This window comes from Falco peregrinus, chromosome 1, assembly GCF_023634155.1.
Source record: "Falco peregrinus isolate bFalPer1 chromosome 1, bFalPer1.pri, whole genome shotgun sequence".
Classification (NCBI taxonomy): Eukaryota; Metazoa; Chordata; class Aves; order Falconiformes; family Falconidae; genus Falco; species Falco peregrinus.
The window spans coordinates 102,332,569-102,354,799 of record NC_073721.1 but is presented as its reverse complement, the minus strand read 5'-3'; the positions used below and the strand labels follow the sequence as shown (position 1 = coordinate 102,354,799).

General features: G+C 44.0%; 1 protein-coding gene across 1 annotated transcript; it reads right to left on the bottom strand.

Moving 5' to 3' along the window:
* Nucleotides 1-1,820: 1,820 nt before the first annotated feature.
* Nucleotides 1,821-20,602, bottom strand: TMEM179 (transmembrane protein 179). The gene is made up of 4 exons (XM_005232175.3): nucleotides 20,136-20,602; nucleotides 16,158-16,295; nucleotides 14,539-14,617; nucleotides 1,821-11,801 (listed from the first exon to the last, which is right to left on the bottom strand). The coding sequence occupies exons 1-4, from the start codon at nucleotides 20,435-20,437 to the stop codon at nucleotides 11,622-11,624; spliced, it is 699 nt and encodes a 232-aa protein (XP_005232232.1). The 5' UTR covers nucleotides 20,438-20,602; the 3' UTR covers nucleotides 1,821-11,621.
* Nucleotides 20,603-22,231: the final 1,629 nt, after the last annotated feature.

Genomic DNA, 22,231 nt, shown 5'->3' with positions numbered 1-22,231 from the left:
GACATGGGGCAGGCTGCAGAAATCCAAAACAAATTTGCTACAAAGCCAGAACCTTTGCCATAAATAAAAGCTAAACTCCATTCCTGGGAGAGTGGTGGCATTGTGCAGGTGAAGAAACTGAAGCTGAGAAAGACAGTGCACCTGTGTGAGTGAATGAAGCAGGTCAGTAACAAGGCTGTGAATAGGTGAAAAAGTCCCAGCTCCTGGGGACTTACCTGTTCTAGAGCCTTCTCACTCAAGCTCTTTCCCCATTCATCCATCCCGCTTACACACACACACACTTTTTTCCCACTCTGCCTCTTCATTCCATTCTTTATCCATCACAGATCTACCCTTACTGCTGAGAGCTGGGTGGGATTTCTCCTTGTTCTTGTTTAATGCCGTTTCTCTAGCTGCAACACCTCTGTGAGTTTGGAAGAGCTAACAGGAGTCCTAAAGTCAGGGAAAATCAGTCATGTTGGGTGATAATTCCCTTGCTGACTGTGCTGGGTAATATTTCCCTTCAGTACAACTCCTGAGAATTGCCCATAAAGAGGTAAAAGAGGAGAGGGAGTACAGGATTTCTTACAAATGCTAGAGATGCTCACCTGAAAACTGGTGTCAGTTTGGGGAATTGCTTTAGAAATCAAGAATCCTGCAGCCAACCAGTTCCAAGCAATTATTTAATCCAGCTTGGAAATGTAATATATTAGCTTTAAAGGGCTAAAAGAGGGAGTGGTGGAGGACAGGACTCTTGCAGCAGTTCTTGAAGCAGACAGTGAGGAGGTGGGCTTCCCAGGAGCAGTGCTGACAGGAGTCAAAGGGCCAGAAGAGAGTCAAAGGAGGCCTGTGCATGCAGATGGGCTAGTGACAGGGCCTAAGGGTAGAAGTGCTGCCTAATATCACTTATGCAATGAGTATGAAAGTAATGCACAACAGAAATCAGCAGACCACAACAGTACGGGGTAAGTGTTGTTTTGTCAGTGTTCAGTACATTCCTGCAGCGTGAACAGAGGGCAGCTGCCAACACCTCTTCAGGCAGGCTCACCACATCAAAGGCACCTGATTGCACTAGCAGGCACATCCATACCCATACGATTAGAGGAGATAGTAAAGGACACAGTGAGATGACATTAGATTTTTTTTACATTAACCTTTTAATGCACTCAGCATTAGCACTAGTAAAAAGCAGCCCCAAAGACTGCTTCTAGCCCCATTCCCTACTTCATGTCTCCAGCCCTGCCACGTCTGCAAACAAGTTAATGGAGTAGCAGAAGCCCTTAGCAGCAATTTTAGTTATTTCTGCCTTTTTCCACTTTGAAGCAAGCAGAAGAGCTGGCAGAGTGTGCTTAGGAAAAGGGTATTACCAACTGCCCTCAAGGAGTAACTCGGGAACCTCTAAGATAATAGCATGGACTTGTTTCTTATTAATTCCTTACTCCAGGATAGCTGTTGGGAGCCTTTAGGCCCACCTCTGAAAAGAAAGGCTGACGTTACATGAAGAAAATTAACCAGCCGGCATTTAGAAAATGAGCCTGCCCATGCAGACTGTGGTTCCCTTTTACATTTGGTAACAAGCTGCCTTTCAGCTGCAGGCTGGCATGGGAGCATCTTCTCCTAGCCTCCTATGGCATTAGGGTTCACTGCTGGAAGATGATACCAAAAGGGCTCAGGCAGCTTAGGAGTGTTGGCCATGTCCTTGACTATACAGGTTGTGGCGTGGAGATGCTGGGGAATGAGTTCACAAACTAAGGTGTTACCACTGACCTTGAGAACAAATTTTTTCTTACATTGTAATGATTTAAATTCACCTTCAAAAACCAGTCACAGAATATTGACTTTCCAAATAATTTATTTGTATATGTCACCAAATCATAAAAAGCCAATGCACTGTCCAGCAAAAAGCATCAATATATAAAACACATTATCAGTAACACTATAGTGTATCGTTTATACTGAACCCAGTCCAGCTCCTACTAAAGCCAAAGAAAACTTTGTCAGTCACTCCATTAGCAGAAGGATTGGACTCAGAATTTTTATTTCTAGGTGTTTACAAAGGGCTATATTAAAATGCTAGTAAAAAGCTTCCTTTTTGAGACTGTATCAAAACAATAATAAACTTCACTCAATCCTGTTTCTGTCAAATGCATGCAAATAAAGTTCCAAATCAGTAGTCATTACACTGCAAAAGACCGTACAAATCAAAAGAAATAATATCCAGAACAGACCAGGCTCTACCCTAAGCTTGTGTGGACTGGCATGATTCCAGCATGGCTCATAAAGCTAAGCTATATACACCAGCAAAGGATCTGCCCCTCTACTGCTTTCAGTGGTTAAACAAATTATTTAAGTGTTCAGTTTTGCCCCCAAATACCATTATGCGGGGACCTCTTTAGCAGCATGACACAGGAGTTAATCGAGACTCTTATAAAGCTTTTCCTACGAGGCTGTAAGAAAAGACAGTAGCTCGTGAACACGTAAGTCACAGGACATATATTTTAGAGAGGCTGAAATGCTTTCAGGCTCTGCTCTGACTTGTATGCAAATCTGCTTCAGATCTTTGCAGGTGGTACCACATAAACCCCCCCAGACCTTTTAAAACTATGGGTGTTTACGAGCTACTTTCAAAAATGGCAAGTCGACAGAGATTTGGGAACAATCCTTCCTTCCCCACATGAGCCACGAGCTGCACAAAGCAAAGGGCCAGCTGTAGGGTATCTGGATCTGCCAACCTGGAAAGAAGAGGTTTCCAAAGCAGCCCCTCCAAACCTGGTGGCCATGCCAGCACCTTTACACGGATATCTGCACGGCTGACACAGGTGGCCCTCTCCAGAAGCTGAGTTTAGGGCAGCACATACTTCAAGGAGATGCTTTGCTGTGCATGAAGCCAGATGAGCAGGTGGTGGCTGAGCGGGCCAAGCAAAGGGTGAAAATGGTGTCAGCACTGCCAGCATGGGCACTGCCATGCTGGATCCCTCACATCGCAGCCTGAAAGCCGAAATCCCTCCTAGGAAATGCACTCGCAGTTCTCCTCACCACCTATTTCTGTTCTGATTTACAGCACCCCCCTGTCTCCCTCAGCAGCCTTTGTCCCCAGCAGGAAGAGATGTGAGAAATGAGGCCTGATCAGCTCAATGGCAATAAAACCCTCTGTGAAGTTTGAGGAATGTTTTTGGAGATGAAAGGACCCAAGGAAAGGAGATGTCAGTGAAACTGTTGGGGGTTTTTTTGTTGTTGTTTTGTTTATAAACCTTCAAAAACCTCTTAGGAGTGTACTTCAGATCACAATATATTGATTTCTCAATTGTGTGGCTTGGGCTGAAAACCAGCACTAGTTTTATTCCGAGAGTATTTGACCAGAATTGCTCTGATACCATCCATCTGCACTGGCCTGATGCAGCAGTCATCCCCCTGGAAGGATGCTGTTTAGCATTTTCTTAGCATCATTTAGCAAAAGGACTGCTTGCAACTCCAGAAAACTATGGTTTAATAAGGACACTGTTAGCACCTTTTGAAGTCAAATGTTGAACAGCGGTTTAACAATGTTAAAACTGTATCAGCAGCAGAGACAATGGAACAGGTTAACGGACGCAATCAAGACCCAACGTGCTGCGGGAAGATGGGCTGTACTGCAGACACAAACCATGAGACCACACGGTGTTAACAGGGAAAACTAATTCCTGCTGCTGCAGTAGTGAGGCTGTGAAGAGCTCTGGACTCTCTTATGTGGGATACCATGACAAGAAGATTTTCAAACATTTCCTTGCCTTAAAATCTATGATTTAACCTAGTACTCATCTAACTTCACCAGGTCCCTTAAGGGACTGCTGGCACCAGCCTTGGGAACCTCCTAGAGCAACATGTCACTGGAATCAGGCCTGGATGATGTAAAGGGAAGGCTTTGACGTCGTACCCCAGACAGCCCAAGTGAGAACAGGGAAAATCTATGTCATTCTTTCTTATTTTTTGACAAAAGGTAAATTTTGCCATAGGAGCTGCAATGTTTCTCACATTCGTAATACCCTTCAGAAACTGTATACAAACCGGAGTCAAACTTGCTCAGCTCTGGGGCACAAAGGGGAAAGTAAGGAGGTAGTTTTGTCTTTTTTTTTTCTTTTCTTTTTTTCTTTTTTCTTTTTTTTTTTCTTTGGAGAGAGAGAAAAAAAAAAGAGTAGTTTTGTCACAGGACTGTCTACTCAATTCTGTGACAAATCACCCAAGACGTCAACAGTAACAATGGATCTTCATTCCCACCTCTGGGCTGGTCTCAACCCTCTCTTTACAACATAGTCAAGTGGAAAAGGGGAACAAAAAGTTCTCAGACTGGGTTTCCAGCATCTACAAATAATCCCAGCTATTTCAGTGAGCAGCTCTTGCTGCCAAGTACTTCATCTCTTTGATAAACACCAGAGCCGCCAGGCTAAAACATTGTTATTTAGGAATTTGGAGCCAAGTAGAAGAGCTCCAACAAGAGGATTTGAAAGGGATCCAGGATAACTCCATGGTAACAACACTTGCCATGTAGATGGAGGCTTGTGTCTCCAAAGGCAGAGGGGGAGATCAAACCTGTGCCTTGCAGTTAGCTGCCAGTGGAGAGGGCTGCAGAAGGACCACTACAGGCATTTTAAGTAGTTCACCGCGTTCTGCCACCCCTATGAAATGCAACTTTTCACATAACATATAACCTTCCATGTCTTTGGAGAGAAAAAAAAAAGTATTAAGAAAACCAAACCAAAATAAAATCATTATTTGACCAATCAAGAGGGCTATTCACACAGCCCTTCTTGGGTGCCTGTGCCCACTTTTTAACGAGGAGCTGGCAGGAAACCAGTAAGCATTAAATCCTAAATCCTTTAGTTATCCATGCGAATAGGATTTAGACTCTCACATGGATTCAGTCCTTTCCACTGTTGTGTGCAGTAACAGTTCAGGCAGTTATAGTAGCTATGAGAGGTAGAAAAGTTTAAGGACTCGGATGAATAGATTCATCTATGCTTGCAATAGCAGTTCAATACACTCTTTGGCATAGACAAAAAAAACTAAAGAGAAAGCATTGCTATTAAATACTCATTCCAACAACAGAATGGAAAGACATTTATGTGCCTGCACTGAAATATGCAGTACTTGCTATACATTAGGAACATTGCTGCCTGACCTCTCAGAAACAAATGTTAAGTTTTTTTGATAGAGTGCAGTTGTGTTTTTCCCTTCTACATCAGGAGTACATCAAAGTGCAGTTGTTAGCTTCATCAATTGAGTGTAATTTTGTCATCTCAAAAAAAAAATATATAAAAAATTTTAAAGTGTGCATCTCTGAATACTAAAATACAGCTTAGGTTAGTTTTCCTCTTTCTTATGGAGGACAAGGACAGAAACATGCACTTCAAGGCATTAGGATCATGGACAGAAACAGTTTTGAAACAATTTCAGTGCTCATGAAGTTATATGAGCATTTTCTCCCTGCATGCAGGTGTGGAAACTAGCCAGGCAAAAACCTGCCTTTCTTCCCAGATTGCCTAAGCATAAGGACGCGGCATTTGTGGTCTCCAAAGCAAACATACCAATGAGATAAAAATGGGCTATTTCCATCAGCAAAGGAAATGGTCTGGGACATAAGTTCAGGCTCTGGATACAGACAGGATTCCCATTAGCTCAAGGATGTTCACACCCAGGCCATTGATTAAGAAGTAAAGACAAAAATTTTGTCAAAATCTAGACTGGTTTGTCACAAAATACTCTTAAGTCTTGCCAGTATGAATGATCATCTGGATTTTTGTTACATTTATTATTTAAATAGTAAAAGTGATTTTACATGCAATATGTTTGAAATGGGGGCTTTGGAGAAGGGAGATGATAAAAGCCATATACACCCAAACACCAAGTTTCTATGTACTTTCTTGTAACAAATATTTTGCAGCTGACATTCATTCTGAATTTGCACATTTGATATTGTATTTTCTGACACCCATCACATAGATCGATCTGTGATTTAAAGTTGTGCAGAAACCCAGTTTTCCTCAAAAAGCCTATACAACAGCCTGTGGCTCACACTTCCCTAGCAAAGGGACCCTGCATTCTGCACCCAGATCTGCCTAAAGACACTCCTGTGCACATCCCCCATTTCTCAGGAGATGGACGAACCATCAACCTAAGGGCTAAGCTGCATGAGGTGCTAAAAATTGAGATCGGACCAATTATGCAACAAAGACTAAAAGATTCTGGAGGACAAATAAAGGTGAAACGTGGCTTCTTATCTCACTGATGAGAACCTTCAGGTGTCCAGGAGAATCCTAAGTGTCCTCTCTCAACCAGTCATGCATTTCACATGCAATAGCCATTGCACTAAGAAAACCCAAAGCCCTCAAACTAGGAAACAGTTTGTCTAGTCTAGCCCTCCATTTCAGAGAATAACACAGCCTGGGGCTTTCTAACCCACTGTTCACAGTGGGGGTGTAGAAGAAACAGAGCATGTGCACATGTTTTCTTAAGGTAAGTGTTCAGGTTACTTTAAATATAGAAGGTTAGTTTGGTTGGATTCTCAGACACCATAAATCAGCTTAGCCCTTCTGTCCCTCAAGAACTACACACTAACTTGCTACACCTAAGATCTGCTTGAATTTCTTCAACCGTTAAGACAATGTTTTAAAATTAATTCTCCCATCTAAACTTCCACTACTAAGTAACTGTTATAAACACATCTTTTTTTCCTCTTTGTCACTGCATCTTTTCTAACAGCAAATAAATGGCTTCATACAAAAGGACATGATGGTTGTTTTGAGCCAGAATATTGTACTGTGTTGCAGAAGAGTATGGTTTGGCAACTGAAGGATTGATAGTCCTATCGAAATATGTTCTGCTTTTTGCCTGCAATACTGTTTTTACAGGATTTAATAAGACTATGTTCATTCCAGGTTCATTGGTCATTTAGGAGTCCATGGTGCAGAATTCCTGAATCAGAGGAAAAGTACTCCTTGCTCATGTAACATAACTACAAAGCATGTGGTCCTCTTCTCTGCAGCTCTGCTTCCATCCTGAATACTACATAGGTTAAATCAGCAGTGTTCCACATCAGTGAGGAAAGGCCTTGGAGGGAAGTGTGGCTCCCTGTTCGTAACAGGACTAGTACAAGCCAACATCAGGACATTACCCACCGATATGGGAGGAGTTAGAACATCTGCAAACCTGCATCAGAAACCCATCTCTGCCCTTTGGAGGCTTTGCACTGGCCGGTGCTTTCCTACTCCACTCACATCACATCCACATCCACTTCTGGCTATCATAACCTCTGTATCCTCGCACAGATCCTAATACTAAGTAAGAAAAAGGCAGTGTAGAAAGTTAAGGCAAATTAATAACTACTCCAGGCCAAACCACCTGCTAAGAGAAGACCATTCATCCATATCAAAGAGCAGTGGAATTATTTCTGGCATATATCTGTGTACGTTGTATAGACACACATACCCCACCTGCCTGATACTAAATGCTTTCATGACAAGGTCTGTATACTCGAGCATCTGTCACTGGTTATTATAGCAACCAGTTTTCTAAGGGACCATAGAAACACTGCCATAGCATACGTGTCCTTCAGGTTTTAAAGGAAATCATCACGCTCTTATTTTTGCAATACTGTAAGTTCCCAGGTGAAAGAAACCTCACAAATTACTGGGATAAGAAGATATAAGCATTTGTGCCTTCATGAGGAAATTATATTCCAAACAATGGCTTCAATTGTTTCTCCTTTATAAAAATAATAACCAACAGCATTGCTCTAAAAGCTCAGGTGATACTTGTTAGCTTAGATTTTTCTAACCCAGTGTGGACTGCTGACAGGGAATTGGCAGGGAAATTAACCACAGATGGTAGCCAGGACGTGGGGAACATATATTTGATATAGCAGAGTAATTGTGTGACAACAACCCAGTGCCTCGGAAAGCATCATCCAGTTGCATCCAACCAAGTAAGGCTGTCCCTGCATTACCAGGAATTTTTACAGGCCAAAACAAAAGCCTTTTGGTTGTGGTTTTAGCATCGCAGGGAACACAGCAAGTAAACAACTGCATCCTATGTTCTCCACCAGAGTGGCTCACAGCTTTGCGATGGGCAGCAGCAGGAGGGTTTGCATGGGCGAAGGCCACCAAGCTTTTTCCCCTGCCACTGTGTGAAAATAAATCAATACAAGTAGAAATGCTACACAAGGTTCTAGTTCTTTGAATACAGTTCTTGCGAGAGTGTTCCCAGAGGCCTGCTTTTGGAGATGGCAAATTGAAGAAGGCATTGAAATATCACAGAAATGCAACATTTGACTCAGAGAAACTCCTACTGAAGACACTCTGTGCTGGCTGGCAGTGGATGACTAAAAGCAGAAGTCAGAAAATACAGAAGAGAGACGTGTGTGAGAGAGAGCATAGGTAGGTATGTATGTCTGTGTGTACAAATAACACCACTATTCTAACACATTTTCTGTCTCGCATCACCAGGTTGGCCTGAGTGTCCAAGCTTTAGGAGAAGAGGTTGCAGAAAGCTATATGCAAACGAAAAAGGTGGGTCCAGTAACTGGGCATGCACAAGACCCCTCCTCCCCTCAAAAAGCCAGAGAGCTTCTCACCATGTGCTCTGCCTTCTCACCTGTTCAGGAGCTTCCTTCAAAACTAGCCTTGCTTTTAAGCATCACTGGTGCTTGCAAGTTGGGTGCCAGCCTCACCCCACCTGGTCAAGTGAGGAAAGCTGGGGAAAACAGACTGAGATGCATGTAGGACTCAGAGAAGAGCCTCAGCCTGTTTTCAGTTCAAATGCCAACTCCAACAGCCAAAATGCTTGCATCCATGGATGCTGTGATGCAACTGGGGTTAGAAGAATTCACCCAGGTAAGTGAATTAGAGAAGCTAAACCTCGATGCCAAAGTTAGCAGGTCAGTCTGTATGTGTACTTGTGTTGGGCTGGACTTTCCAAAGGCTGAAGTGATGTATTTTGTTCCTATTGACTTCAAGATGGGATCCTGGCTGCCCCAGGTGCTTTAAAGATCCCACTTTTTGTCTATTGATCTACAGAACAGTGAAGATAGTGTTTGGGTGACAAATGCTAGTGAAAATACTAGCCACGAAAGTTAGCACTTTTTCTACAAGAATAGAAACCCCAGGACCAGTGTTTGCTGCTCTTCATGGAAGTGGAAAGGAGGAAAAGACCCTGAGACACGAGAAAAGAGAGGTAAAAGAGAGCATGAGCTCTGGACAGCCTCACTGATGGGCAGTATCTTCTTCCTTCTCAGAACCAGAGAGAAGGCTTGAGCCCTGGTGTCTCCGAGCAGGGATGAGGAAGAGATATTTGCTACCTTCTGGTTCTTCGAAACCCTAGGCAAGACCAGGAACAATGGTCCCAACCTACATGTTACTTCAGCCTAAGCCTGACTTGGCACATACATAAAATATATTATACAAAGCAACAGCATGGGTCCATGTGAGGAGTAAGGCATGCACTGAAGTAATTTGTGGGAAGAGATATCACTGCTGAATCTCAAATTCAAAGTGAGACTGGAAGGAGAAGTAGTATCTTTTACAGCTGGAGAAACAGTTAGGCAAACATAGGAAACAGGCTGACTTTCAGGACCCAAGCTCTTCTTCAGGGCAAGAAGGGGAAGGTCATGCCTGCAAAGGACTTAGGTACCTGCAAGAGTGCATCTCTTATTAGACCAAATGAATAAAAACAAAAGCGCTACAACAGTCCTATCTCTGAATTTTAAACTGGTATTAACTAACCTGGTCTCCAGTTCCCTTTTCAGGAACTGCTCCTCTGATGTCGATTATCAACTACAAAAAAGCCACCGCTGCAAAACTTGCAAAGGTATTGCATTCCCTTGTGGGCAGAAATGTTGCTGAAAAACACGATCTCTCTGCAGACAGCTGTGGCCAGCTGGGGCTGGAAGTGATGTTCCCAGGGCTGGTTCACTGCTTAAAGCCCACAGAGGGATTTTACCCTAAACCTATGAGAGCAATTTGGCTAGGGAATGTAATATTAGATTTTGTGCCCTAAAAGGGATTTGTTACGACTTTAAATTCTGTTTTAACCAAATGCTTAAGCTGGTACTTAACTTTAAACATCAGATATTCTCCAGAAGAAAACAGTAAATCTGCATGGTTGTGCTAGTCCCAGGCTGGAGCTCTGATGGGATAGAAGCCTGCTGTCTTCTCTCCCCTCCTTCCTATTTACCAGGTAACACAGCTCTGTTTGCACTCGTGTTGCAATAATTGCTGTCTCAACTCCAACACAGCTGCCCCAGGCAGTGCCAGTGTACTCACAAAAAATCTTCCTCAGCCTAAACTTAACTGCTTGCTTAAGTTTTCTGCTGAATCAGGATCTCCTGTGTAATGTGTAACTGGGGATAACTGCCTAATACTAGTACAACTCCACTTCTCCGCCATGCAAACCCACACTCATCTGAGTGAATCTTCTTAATTACCAGATCTACTTCTTGACTCAACTATCCACCTTATTTGTTGAAGCGCTGGCCAAGCAAAATTGAAAGCAACAACGAAGTCAACTCGTGAGCTTTGTGTAGATAACAGTTCTCCCTTTTCACAGCAAAACTCATCAGCCCTGGAACTCCTGCCCGTAAGTGGGGAGAACAGACCCATTCAGCACTGATCTACCTATAAAACAACTCAGCTGTTCAAGCTCCCTGCTATGTTTATAAATATGTACAAATAGCTACAATGCAAATGTTCACAGTAATTTTGCATACCTTATATGAAATCAATATCACAAGTAAATTCTAATACTCAGAATAGCATACAATGTTAGGGACCAAGTTACATTTATAAATGCACAATCATTATCACTATCTATTCAGCGTCATTTTTTAGTATGCAAGCTTCAGCAATTGCTAGCTACACTGCACTTCAGGAGTCATAAAAAATGTTGGTCATGCCACAATCTAAGAAGAAACAAAACCACGGAAATTCTCCACCATCCTTTGAAATGATACACAGTTTTTGACAGATACGGTACTAATACAGTGGCTTCGTGAAATTCATTAACACTAATCACCATTAAATATCAAGTCTGGAACATGGGTCTCTATGTTCTAAATGAACTCAAAATCAGAGCAGGAGCAACAGGTTTGTCAGCACTGTGTCCATACATAGCAAAAGCAGAGACAGTGGGAGTCTGTACCTGGACCAGCGCTGCAATTACCCAGAATAAAGTGAGAATAGGTGCAGCTTTACAGGCAAAAGAGACGAGAGGGGGAGAAGAGGGACTGGACACAGCCTCAGTTACAACTGTTGTTGTAGAATATTTTTAAGAAATAGCCTGGACTCTGTAGCCTGGTCTTGCTAGCTCAGCCCTCCAAAAAGGTCCCTACCCTGAAAGCCAGGGGTAGCCCGCAGCTCTGCTAGCAAGAGCAGGTTACAGATCGTGCCTGCACAGGACAAAGTGTTTGCTGTGCCAATGGAGCATGGGGCCATCCATTCTCTGTATCCTAATGCAAGTATTTCCGCCAGCAATTTCTCACAGAGGAGGTGGGTGATTGGCAAGGACATCTGTTATAAGGAAAGAAACAACCTCACACACTCAATACCCTGACTCAACCTCAGCTCACACTACTGAATAATAAAATCTAGATCCTGCCCTGACAATTTGCTTACACTTTAGATCATACCACTTTTCTCATCTTGCAAAGAGGCTCGTGAAGAGGATCTTCCTAGCAACAGCTCCTTCTCATGGATCAGGCTATCTAGCAGGTCCTCCTGTCTGTAGTTCTGATAAACCTTCAGGAAAGCCAGAATGGTAATTCCCAGCCAAGTCAGCCAGGCAGCCCAGAGACCAAACTAGACAAAAAAAGAAATGATAAAGAGGTCAGTACCATATTATAAATCCAAAGTCAACTGTCCAGGTGAATATCAAAATCTCTTCTGGACCAAAACCCATGGAGTCACACCAAGTTACATCCATTGAGGTCCTGGCCCCATGTTTCTTCAACTCTGTCAAGTTATTTGTAGCTTAAAAGGAAAAAATTCTTTCATGTACTAGAAAAACCGAAGCAAAAATGTATGAAGTAAAATAATGAAAAAAATAAATCTGTGTAATCTAGGTGCATCCATTGAACTTCCCGTTTCTGACATTCTGGCCAGCCCAAAATTCCTGGGATTATATTATTTTTGTTACTTTGGAGTTGCAGTTTTTTTAAAGATATTTTTTAAAACTTTCTTCCCAGGTCCTTCAGGCCTTCCACTAGCCCTGCAGAAGTGTTAATTTTAAAGTATTTCCATTCAAAATATTGTTGAGAAAATCTTCTATATTGCACCCTTACATTCTGGGCTAACTGGTTCACATTAGCATGAACTCAGAGAGCAAGAGAAACCCACTACAACACACTCAGGTGCCTGGTGACACCTATATACCTGGCAGGAGAGACTGGGGCTTCAAGCATCAGATCTGCAGTAAGTCCCATCACTAAACTAGTCTCTCTCGCCTGACTCTGTAGAAATAATTACACTTTGATTGGTTCCAGTACTTGAATGTTGGCCTCCCTGCCATAGAGGAGGTTCATTTGTAGTAAGGCTTTCTGGCAGAAATTCTGTTTTAATTCTATGATGCCTTTAGCAAAGAAAGATTAATTGAATCCCTGTATTTCGGTTTTGACATACTGAATTTTCAATTAAAAAAATACAACAATTTAAACACTTCCAGACAGCAATACAGCTGTGCACATTAATAGCCAATTTAGATAAGCAACGACCACTATTTTCTGAAAGGAGTTTATGTTCCTATATAGCTTATACACTTTGGAAATTCTCTCCAGTATTTCTGCCCATACCTACAATTATCTCAGTTCACCAAGTAAAGAATATTTCAGTTATTCTACAAACCTTCAATAGAAGGAGATATTAATTTGGCTTTATATGACTATATCTAGACGATTGGAAGCTTTGAATTCATTTCTTAAGCACTTCATAAATTAAATATTATCTTAAAAGCATTCAGGTATCTGCTACTGCTGTGGTCTTCTATTTGACATGAAAAAAATCTACTTGCATTTAGCCAAATTCAGGGAAACTCCCAGACCCATTCTGATGTGTTGGAAGCATCCAAACGGAGGAAAACGGGTAGAGACTGCTTCTGAGTAAAGCCTACTGTAAGAAATTATTGCACTTACAAGGACATGTTTGCTTTGGCCAGTAAGTCCAGTCTATTCTCGGGGTTTTCGTTCTACTGTTTCAAAGAAACTGATTTGCCTTCCATAGACAGACTCATTCTTGTACCTTCAGCCAACTCTGCTTACTTCACCCTGGGTATCAGAAGACAATGTTGCAGGATTTTGTTCCCTGTTTGGTCCTTTCTTCAAACAGTCACCATCAGGATTCACTTTGACACTGCCAAGTTCAGCTTTTGAAGTCAAATGGTTTTCCCCTGGGGCTGTTATGCTCCCAGGCTCTTCCTGCTTGGATGTTTGCAGAGCTTAGTGGCTGTACCTTGCAGGCTAGCTCTGCCCAGGGACATCCTGAGGGTCTTGCATTGGTGTATCCAACAGCTTGGCTTGATCCATCTATGCTGTGATATGTTAATTCTCCTCCAGCTGAAGTGTTATGTGCATTGACCTTGACTCTTTAGGCATGGCTCCCTGTTAGAGAAATGCCTTCTCTTGCATATAGATTATCAGCTGTCCACCCTGAGATCACAAGGTGGACACAGACGTTTAGCTGCCATGAATTCAAAGCCATAGACTGATAATGGGTTTACTTCTGCTACCCTCCCACTAGCTGGCAGATTAGGAGCTAATGGCAAAATCCGCTACAAAATACAGCTTGGCCTTGGGCTAGCATCATATAAAGGGGTCACTTTTATGGCATATAAAAGCTTGTGTCCAAGATGCACAGTTACTTTCAAGGAGTGCCCCAGGCAAGCTAATGCCTCGCCCCATGCAGGACACCATAAGAAGCATATGAGTATGGGTGCAACTCTGCATGGATGGGGCTACCCTCAGTGCAGAACTTTTACATGCTCAACATGCACCAGTGCTCAGGTACCAGTGTTCATTGACTTAGAGCTAGCATATTTAACAGAAAGGTCTGACAGCCTTAGAGGTCTCATTCTCAAAGATTCATCAGAAAACAGCCCTATCTAAATGACAGTAATCTTTAATTATTTTCCATGGTCTGATATTTATACACCTCAGGCGACCTCAGGCAAACTCAGGGAAGGCAAAGCTAATAGCCCCATGGTCTGATGCAGGTCAGACATTATTCTGAACAGCAATGAAGAGCTCAAGGACACCAGAGTATTGCAACTTCTGCAGAGGTCATCTTTTGGAAAAAAATAAATTTTCCATCACGAGTAATAGGATCAGTGGCAGCGTCAGGTTTGCACATGTCCACATTCAAAACCGTCTATTTTGAATTTAAAATGCAAATGTACCCATCACTATCATCCTGATTCAGCGCTTACTAAAGTCAATGGAAACATTCCCATTGATTTCAGAGGAATAGTAGTTCAGCTCCAGCAATCCCAGATCAATGAGCAAATGGCAAATGACATGGAATAGAACCACAGTCTAGGCTGACCTACCTGTGCAATAGCAAACTGGTCGTAGAAAGCAGAGTTTTCTAAGTTCAGTTCAAGATCTATATCCTGTAATTCTTCACAGCTACCCAAGGAAGGCATTTGGAGGGGAAAAAAGAAAATTATTCCAGAAATCCCAAAGACGCAAACCAAATATAAAATGAAGCAGCATCTTAAGTGTGTTTCAGTCACAATGGCATATTCTATCAAAAGATATTTAGGTTATTGCAGTAACCAGGTGGCTTGCCAATCTTCTCTAAAACTAGGCTAAAAGAGGCATGTAATTGCTTTCTTTTAAAAAATATATGTATAATTTATGTAAGTGATAACACCAATGTTCCGTAAGTGGAATTTTAACAGTTACTATGAAAACAGTATACTTAAAACCTTAAAACCCTCTTCTCCCACTACCACCAAGCCTCCCACATATATACATCTGGCATCACACCAGGTTGGTTGCTTCACCCCTCAATGAAACAAAGTGTATGAGCCTCCATTACCTTTTGACTTCATCAGGAAAAGCCTCAGAAGAAGGGATTTTGTGGGTGTTTTTGTTTCGGATGCTCCAGCAAGGAGACGATACTCTGATGGTAAGATAGAGGCTGCCTACAGATTTTACAAATAACTTGGACTTTTACTGGTGTGAAAAAAATCCCAGGATTTTGAGGTTGTCTTTCTATCTCTTGGTTGATTTCTGCAGCCTCTTCTCTCTCCTTTTCAGTGGTGTCGGTCATCTTGGGTTCTTATCCGAATATTCGATTAGATGTTTTTTATAATTGAATTTTTAACCGAATATTCAAATAATTCGATTAATCGTTGCAGCCCTAAACAGAACATTTACTATGGCATTTTACAACATATGACAATGTGCAACATAAATGTATGCTTTAAGTAGTACGATTATTCAATATCATATGACATAAAATGTCACCTTTTCCTCGCTCTTCACTGTTCTTTCTTGATAAGAAAAGATCTACCTCAACCTATGTTTCCTATAAGGAGCATAAGCATCATGGGATACAGTAGACCATTTCAGGAGCTGTACATTTTGTGTGCTGTGAGAAAGTACCAGCCATCTGTACTTTGCACTTACAAAGTACTTTCCATTCTGTGGCTCTTAGGGTATCCACAGCACCGCTGCGAGGCCAGAATCTTTACACCAGTGCTGGATGATGGTGTGTTATGGCACAGGCAAGATAAGTGACTTGCCCGTTGTCACACAGTGGGTCAGTGGCAGAGCCAGGGCAGCAAGCCAGAAGCCCTGACCCCCAGACCCCTGCCCTGCTCAAAAGACCATACTCAGAACATTCCCAAATCTAGGTCTCCTTTGGAAATAAAAATTTTAAAACTAACAGATTTTTCTTGTGTATGATCTTTGACTCTTTATTAAAGAGACCTTGAAACACTGTGGGAACACATTTTTCTTTGTGGGCTACTAAATGCAAAAAAAAGTTTGATTTGCTTTTTTTGTTCCAGATGAAAAAATCTGGATTTCCACATTACAGATGCCTTCTCCCCCTTGCTCACCTTGTGTGCAATAGTTACAGTTTGCAATACCACTATCCATTTGTGCATACATGAAAAATTAAAGAAAAAAGGAAGAAAATGAATTCTTCAATACTAACCTATTTGGCATGCTTCCTTTTTCGGTAATTGCATCACACCACATGTTAAATCCTACGCTCACTATAGTGCTAGCAATAAATGTGATAAACACCACAAAGGCGCTGATCAGCAGATTCAGGAAGGCGTAAAAGAAAGAGCTGCAATAAAAGGGAAGAAAAATGTAACTCATAAACAGCTGAAAGACAACATCAGCAGTCTCTCTAAGCAGCATACACTGGGCACAAAGATCAGTTTCCATTTGAAACACATCTGCTTTAATTAAGAACACCTAATACACTGAAAAACTATGGATTATGACTTTGAGTCACATTACCTTCATTTGTAAGCGCTTTTGATTTTGATACTTTTTTTCACCATAAAAGGATGGGGCTTTAAATATAAATATTAAGTGGTGATTGTTCATACACAGCATGGCTTTCATTAGCTGTAATGATGAAAATCACCATTGTTAAAATAAATGTCATTAGCTCAAATTATATAGTAACTGGATTTAAAACTTATTTTATGACTGAAGTGATAATTGGGACAAAAATTGCCTAGGACAGAGAAACTAAAAATAAAAACACAGTACTGATAGCTATAATCATTTTAAGCAATGTAACAAAAAGAACTGCCATCACAGGACACAGATCTCCGTTGTATGGGCCATTTGCAGAGCAGGCCAGCTTCTCCTGGGACTTCTCTGGCTCTGGTGTCAGTATGTTATCTCTGCCAACTGAACACCAATTTACCTCAGCCCTGTTAATTGTGCCAGCCAGGCCCAGCCCCAGGCACAGTCTGTGTTTGGCATGGTATGGGGTGGGATGCTTGCAGCAGTCCCATAAGGCCACAGAATTGTCCACTCATTTTCCAACCTTACTGTTTAACTCCCCCCCTTAATTCTAGCTAATGAAAACTTTCTCATCCTTCCCGCATTCATCTGATCAAGCCTTCCTTTAGTTGAAGCTGCTCTAGGTGGCTCCTGGAAAGTCCCATTATCTGAAACCTAGACATACTCTAGGTTGGAGAAAGACTGGCAACTCCAGGAGGCAGATCATCCCGTTCAGGTTAGGTGATAAGGGTGAATATGATGAATTTTCTATCAGTGCCACTCTCATTATGCTGGGGATAGAGGAGTCTACACATCCCAGAGAACAAAAAGTCATTTCTTTTCCCTGGTAGTTCATTAAATGAAAAGCCAAGAGGCTTTCTGAGTCCATGTTTGAATCCTGGGAAGGTTCTGGGCTGGACAGTCCTAATTTCTACAGGTTATACATGGTGAGATATATGTGACTTCTGCCTATGAGGAGGTTATGGGCATAGAAGGTGCCATGCCGACAGACATCAATGGAGCAGTTATCAGGAGGAAGTCATTACCAGTGGGCTTAAGATGTTTGTTCCTGAGTTGTTGTGGCTTCAGCGGGGCTGTCTAGGCTCCCTCCAAAGTGACAGCCATCCCATCCCAACACTGACAGAAAACAAGTGAAATAAACCACCTTCCAGAAACACTCTTACAGACCATACTGGGAGCTGGATGCCAGGATGCCTAACTTGTAGATCAACATTAAGATGGATCCTACTCTTGCCCTTTGGCTTCACTGGACTTGGAGGACTAGATCAGCTCACCTCCACCAGGTGCCAAGGTCACCCATAAAGCAGAAGGAGCTGGTACGAGCTCGGAGTAGAAGTGGCTTTGCAATCCTTGTAGTGAAGTATCTGAATTGTACCTCTACCTTTCAGCATTAACAAATGGCTGTCTAAAACCAGAATGGTGTGTGTCCTGCCTGCTTCTGAAAGATCTGGTAAAGATCAGACCTTCCTTCTTACTAGGAAGCTACTGTTTCCAAGCAGCTTCCCTCTTGTCCTGTTTTACCCTCCTGTGATGCTTCACGGTTATCTCATCATGCCCTCTTGCTCCATCTTTGGTCCCCATCATCCTTCTTGCCTGGAAAAATTGTCGTCCTGGTTTCAGCTGGGATGGAGTTAATTTTCTTCTTAGTAGCTGTTGTAGTGCTATGCTTTGGATCTGGTGTGAGAACAATGCTGATAGCACATAGATGGTTTTAGTTGTTACTGGGTGATGTTTGTATGAAGTCAAGGACTTTTCAGGAGGGGCACAGGGAATTGGGAGGGATACAGCTGGGACCATATCCTGTATCAGCCAGGACAGCTGACCTGAACTAGCCAAAGGGATATCCCATACCATGGGATGTCCTGCTTGGTATATAAACTGGGGGCGTGGCCAGGGTCTTCTGGTCTCTCTGGGGGACTGGCTGGGCATTGGTCAGCAGGGAGTCAGCAGTTGTACTGTGCATCACCCATTTTCTTTTCTCCCTTCTCTTTCCTCTCCTCTCTCCCTTCGTTATGAGGTTTATTATTATTGTTCTTTTGGGTTTATTTTGTTTCAATTATTAAATTGTTCTTATCTCAGCCCTCAAGTTTTACATCCCTTTCCAATTCCCTTCCCATCCCTCTGGGTGAGTGAGCCAGCAGCTGCGTGATACTGAGTTACTGGCTGGGGCTAAGCCACGCCGGCTGTGAACGGCGCTATACAGCTGCTAACAGCCCAAAGGACCCTGAAAACGCTCCGAAAGGGAGAATTTTCAGGGGCCTGCCTAACTGTTTTGAACTAAATGGCCACTTTTGGAGGGTGGCCAAATATCCAATCCAAATTTTGCTATTACAGGATTTTTATTGCTGGTTTCTTCCAAAAATTAACTAGTTCTGAACTGCAAAACTGAAAAAAAGCATCTAGACTCAGCTATTCCTTTATAGGTATCTGATCACCTGAGGAAGCTGAATTCAAATGTATTAAGAAGCACGTGGTTATATTTAGAACTTGTAAGTTTTAATATGGAAATGAGTTTCTAGTTTATACTTACTATAGCATGTTTTAGCAATAGGCAGCTTGAGACTGGTTGCAAAGAGCCAGAGAGAGAAAACACTGCTACCCAGCCCCCAGTATCACCAACATCAGGGTGTTGTATAAGCCCAGATGTGAGTAACAGCCATCGACTCAAAAACCTCTAGTCCAAATAGACCCAGACATGAGTGATTTGCCCTTGGCATGGTCCCTCATCCACGGGAAAATGACTTTCCTAGTCTAGCCAGCCCCCAGTGCCTGCTCCTGCCTTCCCGCCTCCATGCAGCTGGATGTTTGGGGGGCCCTGGCCCTGTAGCACCCACAGGCTGGGTTACCTGCGCCAGGGGTCCTACCCAGGGTGGCAGGACAGGCCACCAGAGAGGAAAGCACAGAGCACAGCACCCCCAGGCTGCTGCCTGGACCACCGAGCCTCTCACCGTACCTGCTGGGGTCTGATGCCCCTTGGTTTGTCTGAGCACAGTGACCCACTGCCAGTGCAGCCCTGCGGCTGCTGCAGGGAGCGCCCAGCATTGCTCCCCTGTTGTAACCAAGCAATAGTTGCTCTCTGCAATAGTTGCCATGTCCACCACAAAAGCAGGATAAAAATAGAGGGGGGGCACCAACTGTTCCCTTCTTCACCCCACCCACCCCCATCCCGCACACAACCATATTGTTTCAAGGTTTTTCACACACACACACACACATCTGGTTTTGCACAACTGTGGAAGGTCCCCCTTCACAGGGACATGTAGTGGGACCATGGGGAGGAGGAACCTGCGAGCACCAGCCTCCAGCATCGCCCCATGGCCCCCAGCACCCTCCATGCCCACTGCAGCTGAGCTGCCAGGTGCTGCTCCCAGCCTGCCAAAGGGCAGTGGGTGCATTGCAGTGAGCCTGGCCCCCCACCCCAACCCCCTGCAAGGGAGCATCCTCTGGAGAGGGCCCTGGACACAGGTGGGGTGTGTGTGGTGTGCATGCAGACAGACGCAGGCAATATACCACCTCACCCCAAACCCCTGTAGGGAGAAGGATCATCTGGAGGATGCAAAGCCCAGTGCTTCAGCCCCAGGCTGCTCCCACTTGTCCCATCCTGCAGGAGGGATGGGCACCCCCTGCCATCCCCAGGGATACTTACTCCTCATGCCCTTTGCAGAGGAAGAAGAGGGTCCTCCAGGCCTGCACTGTGGCCAGCAGCAGGGAGAGGAGCCCGGTGAAGATGCTGAAGCGGCAGGCGGCCTCAGGCCCCCACTCCTGCACGGTGAAGCGCTGCCTCTCCACCGTCAGGTTGGCGTTGAGCCACATGCCTTCAGTGAAGAGCAGGCACCGGCCGTGGAAGTCGTTGCCATTCTCGGAGAGTGGCACCACCACGATGAAGCTGAAGAGGAAGGCCAGGAAGTAGCAGATGCACTGAGCGAAGAGGAAATTGCTGAGCACCATGTCCGCGGCTCTGCGCAGGCAGAGGGAGGGATGCTGAAGGGAGGGATGGAGGAGGGAGGGATGGAGGAGGGAGGGAGGCAGGAGGGAGGGAAGCAGGAGGGAAGGAGGCAGGAGGGAAGGATGCGGGAGGGAGGGAGGCAGGAGGGAGGGATGCTGGAGGGAGGGATGCGGGGTGGGAGGGGTGCGGGCCAGGAGGAGGGGGAGCGTGAAGGGATGAAGGGAGGAAGCCTGCAGCAGTAGGGGGTGGGGAGGGAGGATGCGCAGTGCAATGCAATGCAATGCCTCCTCCGGACACAGCTGCTGCCTCTGCCACGGCCGGAGCTGCCCGTACTGATGGCTCCAGAGCTTGCGGCGGTTGTGGAGAGGAAAAACGTTGTAGAGGACCCCTCCTTGGGAAAATCTGGCCGCTGATACAGTCTGGCGCTCAGGGGTTTAAATCAGTCCGTGCCTCCTCAGCAGGGCTGGGTACCACCGGCTCTCAGTCTCCCTAATGACAGGGGACACTGATGTCACCCATGACACTCACATCTCCACTGGAAAAAAAAAAAAAAAAAAAAAAAGGCTTCATCCTGGCTGCTGGATCCCAGCAACTTTTGGCCCTAACTTGACATGGTGGCAATAAGAAACAGGGTGCACAGCCACCTGGGGACCTGCAGACCAAGTGGTTTTGTTCCTAGCCCAGCTGGTTACCCCCACAGCAAGATATTGCAAGTGGCAGCAAGGAATCACCGGAGGTGGAATAACTTTCATTAAACTTTGATGTCAGTTAGGGGCTGCCCAGGGTTGGGACCACCTGTATTTTCCTCTGGCTGTCAGAAAGAGTAAGTGTGAAAGAAAATAACCCTAAGGACCAGCTGGACATCAAGCTGAGAATGGACCAGCACAGTGATGGTACATGCGTGGCAGGCTTGGTTGCCGCTCACTAGATTCCATGGGGTGAGCATCCACCCCACTCTGCACTGCAGGGATCAGCCCCCTGCCCTGCACTACTCTTGAAAAGACATCAGAACATCCCCTCAGCTGTAAAACCCAAAACTGCATGGCCAGGATGCAAGAAAGCAAAAAGCATCACAGAGAGGAATGTGACTTGTGCTCAGCTCCCCCCTGCAGAAAAATCCAAATTAAACTGATCTCAGGTTAGGGTTGGCTTTCAATCCCAGTTTCATTTTTCTATCAAACATGAATCCTCTTTCCAACACAAGACATTGTAATTCATCTCCAGTTTGAGGTAATTTTCTAATCCAGTTTCCTAGCCAGTGTGAGATCAACTGCAGGTCTCAGATCACTTCTTAATCCCAGGGCTCATTTTAGGCACTGCACCACTTCCCAGGCAGCATTTAGAGGAGCAGATTTGGAGCTGGAACCCCAAATACAATGCACATGGGATTTCAGGCTTGTGTTTCCATTGGGCAACAAAATTATTTTTCTGTGCTTTTTAGACATTACAGATACAGTCCTGAGGCAGGTGCTGGGAGGGGGGAATTCTCAAAGAAGACATTAATTCAGCTTCATTGTAAATCATTTGTAATGTATACTATCTTGAAATCTTGCTCTATCAGTACAGGGAAAGTATAGTATGTCCTGCTTCTTGAATAAAAACTTTTGTCAGCATATATGAAATGTGTCAGGCCATTTGTCTGATCCTTACGTGACTCTGATCATCAAAAACTGTATTTCTATTTTGCAAGATTATAGAGTGCTGACCTGACCCTGTGGGGATAGACGTGCACTCCTAACAGAAAAGATGTTGCTGATATTTCAGTCTGGTAGTAAAGAGGGAAGTCTATGGATCTT